The 4,007-nt window shown below is 44.2% G+C and overlaps 1 protein-coding gene across 2 annotated transcripts in view; it reads left to right on the forward strand.

Moving 5' to 3' along the window:
• The window catches only part of LOC116841712 (rho GDP-dissociation inhibitor 2), a 13,380-nt gene that overhangs the window by 5,563 nt on the left and 3,810 nt on the right, over positions 1 to 4,007 (forward strand). Inside the window, exons 4-7 of one of the 2 annotated variants that reach the window (XM_032810012.1) lie at positions 568 to 763; positions 894 to 1,200; positions 1,675 to 2,638; positions 2,763 to 2,877. In XM_032810012.1, the coding sequence (XP_032665903.1) occupies positions 568 to 763; positions 894 to 1,200; positions 1,675 to 2,638; positions 2,763 to 2,877 (1,582 nt within the window). Of the gene's footprint in view, positions 1 to 567; positions 764 to 893; positions 1,201 to 1,674; positions 2,639 to 2,762; positions 2,878 to 3,530; positions 3,724 to 4,007 lie in introns of those variants that run through there. The other variant, XM_032810011.1, reaches the window with a different exon arrangement.

Consider the following 4,007-nt stretch of genomic DNA (forward strand, 5'->3'; position numbering starts at 1 on the left):
TACGTTATTCATCATCATCATCATCGAGAGAGAGAGAGAGAGAGAGAGAGAGAGAGAGAGAGAGGACGAAAACAGTGTAATTCCGTAAGGTGTAATTAAACTAAAGTATAATGTGGCCGATTTGAGGAGATACATTGGGCGCATTCAGTAGAAAAAGCGCTCAGTGAGCAATCAACGATTATTGGTTCTTGCTATTAGATCCCTAAATCTAGACCAATTACATTGACAAATTACTCAACTGTTGTGCAACTGTTGAGTCTACTGAATGCAGCCATTGTTGCCATTGCACTTGCTCCCACTCTCATTTTCGTTGAAGCGTCCGTTTCGCTCGAATATTGAAAGAGTCTGTTTATCTTAAATAATTTTCTCAAATTAATATCTTGCAACTTACCGATTGCAGTTTGGATTAATTTCATTTGTATTTTTCTATGCCTTTTGTTGCATGTTTATGTAACTGCGAAATAAATGTGACGCAAGTAATGATTAGTCTTAAAATAATGAGGAATATGAGCAGCACAAGTTAATATAATACCGACAACCAAATGATATTTAATCGTAATTTCAAAGTTTCTAGGCCGAATTTAGGATGTCGGATGATCGCGCAACAGAATCTGTGCAGACTTATTTGTGGCATCGCCGTCGAACTCGGAGACTGGCTGCCGGATATTCGAGTACGCTCTGCACAATTACTCTGTGTGCTCATATTAAATGTGGAGGAAGACGTTACGCAGCATATCGAGAAACTGTTGCCTTCGATGTATCGGTAAAAGCTCACGTCCCCGCTAATTGCGGCCTTTAAGAGGGCGTTTCTTTTCTAAAGATATGCCATGGAAATATTTGGGATGGATTATTAAAATGGATTGTAAAATGTTACACGACACTACTTGTTGCAGCGCTTGTAACGATAAAGACGAGAGAGTCGTGCGTTGCGTAGAAACCGCGGCACGATATCTGGGCTACTTTGTCGAGCCTGGGACTTACTGTCAACTGGTGCTTCCCACTGTGGAGGAATCTCCGACAGCCGGGCACTTGCGTGTCCTCGCGGCGATTATTAGCGGTAGCGAACGAAAAGCCCTCTCGCCACAATTAGGAACAATCGCAAATTTTTTGCAACAGCCGCATATCTGCCGAAGCAAAAAGACCAATTACCAACGTCAGCTATTGTCTTGCTGCAACTCGCTTTTCATGGTTTGCGAAGAGGTTCGATTTTTCTTTATTTTTCTTTTTTCTTATAAGAGAAAGTTTGCTGCGGCAGCCTGATATATGAAACGAAATCGAAGGCATTCTGAAGCTTCTCTCTACTAGTTAGGGTCGGTTTATCCAACCTCTTGCTAAGCTAACTAACAGTTAAATCTTATGTCTGTTTCTACCTAATTTAAAGGAGAAACAAAGACAGACGTATGAGTTAACTGTTAGTTAGCTTAGCAAGAGGTTGGAAAAACCGGCCCTTAGTCTATTAGATCAGAGCTCGGAATTAGTTGCCCATTTCGGCCAATTCTCGGGCCGAGTCGCGGCTTCAAGCTTGGAGGCTCGATTGTCACTTTCGTGGTCCGCTCGCGGCAAGGGGAAGATAGAAGGCGTAGCTCCTGAGAATCGGCCGAAATGGGCAACTAATTCCGAGTTCTGTATTAGATCATAGTTCCGACACATAATTTCGACATTTGGAATGTGCAGGACTGTGCCGCGGTAACTCAATCTCTATTCGTCGCGATATTCACCACGTACGCGATGAGTATGGAGGCCAGCATTCGCGAGGAAACGGACAGGCTCTTGAGGATACTTGTTGACATAAATTCGCTGAAGGATGTCGAGGATCTCTTTTGCGATCACATGGAGTCGCTGATAACGTCGATTCGCGAAGATTGCGCCTCGTGGTCAGTGTACAGCGCGGAATCGCAAATATTCGGCGCTTGTCTAAGTCGCGCTGGCGTCGTGGTCGTGCGCAACGTTGATCTCGTATCGTCTGTCCTCGAGAGAACCATGGCCGAGGACGCTGAACCCGAGCTGAAGCTACGACACTTCATTCTGTTGTCGGAATACTTGTCCAGCAACCGGGACCTACGACGACGTGTCGACGAGGCGCAGACTCGCAGATTCGTCAGCACGATTATCGAGAAGCTAGTTGCGCCGGGACTGGTCTGGGCCGCCGGCAGAGCGGCTGAGGCTACACGCACAGCGGCCGTCTGTTGCCTCTGCGCGATTCTGCAGAACGAGATTAGCGACAAAGCAGTCCCGTCGATTGATGCACCGACAAAATGTGACATTTCTATCACAGCGGAACAGTTTTCGTCCATCCTCGATAAAGTCCTACCCGTCCTGCTCAGTCTGCTGGACGACAGGGCAAGGAAGACTAGATTGTATTCGATATGTGCTATTTGCTCGATAGTAATTATCGGCCGAAAGTTGTCTCATTTAACCGACGAACACATTCACCGTGTACACCTGGTGATACTTAGGAGACTCGACGATGGTTGCGATGACGTTCGCTACGCCGCTGTGGAAGCCCTCATGGAAGTGTGGAACGCCGTGTCCGAGAATTACGATATTGTCATCGGCAGGAGTCACATTGACGCTCTCTACACGACGATGATTGTACATCTGGATGATCCAGAGTCTAACTTTCGACTAGTGATATTTGGTAACAATGAGAGATTATTGTTTTCCCTTTTTTTGCACAGTTATGCAATAAACTACGTTTGCCATAATACATCGCGATATAATCAACAATACAATTGTCTTTCTTTTTCTGCTTTTTTTTTCAGATGCATTGAAACGCGTCGCAAAGATTTCCCCAGAGCTGTTATATCAAAAATTACATAGCTGCCGGTCAAATTTTAGGAATGCAGTAGGCATAGACGCACTTTTGGAACATTGTCAAGATATATTGAGAAGGCATTAGGCTCACCTCTAAGGAGTGTGTATAGCTGTATAAAAAATAAAAGCAATACCTTCATTTTTACACATTCATTATGACTAAAAGGAGCCAAAGAGTAAATTTCCAAAGTTAATAAAGATTTCACATCGGCATCTTATCATACATGTGCGCACAGATGTAGTGTAATTTAGCGTGTAGAATGACACAAAAAATCTCATCTCTGTCCAAACAAATGCGATTACACATAATTATCTTGCGAGAATATGTATTATTGTATCGCAAGAAGACAATGAATTTTTCAACCTTGCGTCAATCGTGTGTTGGAAAAATTGTCAAGACAGCAAGAGTATTAAAATATCAGTTTTGTTTTCTACTAGTGTAAGAACGCACAAGCTTGCTGCAACAGTACGACCGGTCGGCGGTATGATTACTGTTATGTCGGTAAAAAGAGCAATTCTTATGTACGAGAATTGATATTAATATTTTCGAGAAACACAAGTTTATTCAGTTTATTCGCGACGCGTATCCACATGATAATGATAGTTTTATTAGCAACTAAACGCGGATGTGTCTGACAAATTTAGCCCAAAATCCGTCTCAATGATTGAGCGACATAACCTCTACTACCGCGACGTGTTTACGGCGGTTTACAGTGATCGCCAGAGCAGGAAGTACCCGCCCTTTCGGTGCCGCCATGTTGTCCATGTCTTCCGCTCGGCAAGACATGAAACGGAAGGGTAGACCGACAAACAAGATTAATAGTCGTCGATAATTCCGTGTGGATTTTCGTAGACGCTTTCGACCGTCGCGTTGTCATAAGCCGCCTATCGAGCTATCCGAGAGGAACGGTAAGTGTATGAGTGTATCTCGCGGATGTATCGAGTTCGCGCGAGTACTCGATCAAGTGAATTTTCTCCAGCCGCGAAGCCGGAGTTTGGAGTCGTATCTGGATTTTCGGCTAAAGTATGAGGAGGGAGGCAGGGGCATCGAAAGTCTCTTACAGAATCATTTCATCGTAATAACACACGACGCAACTCGTGTTATGTTTTCTTGCGAATATATCAGTCAAACACTGTGATTGTAACATTCTTTTTTGGCTATTCATCCCAATGGGGGGGGGGGGGGGGGGCAA

Source organism: Odontomachus brunneus, unplaced genomic scaffold, assembly GCF_010583005.1.
Source record: "Odontomachus brunneus isolate Ranch 3 - 2012 unplaced genomic scaffold, Obru_v1 Obru_scaffold_017, whole genome shotgun sequence".
NCBI classification, from domain to species: domain Eukaryota; kingdom Metazoa; phylum Arthropoda; class Insecta; order Hymenoptera; family Formicidae; genus Odontomachus; species Odontomachus brunneus.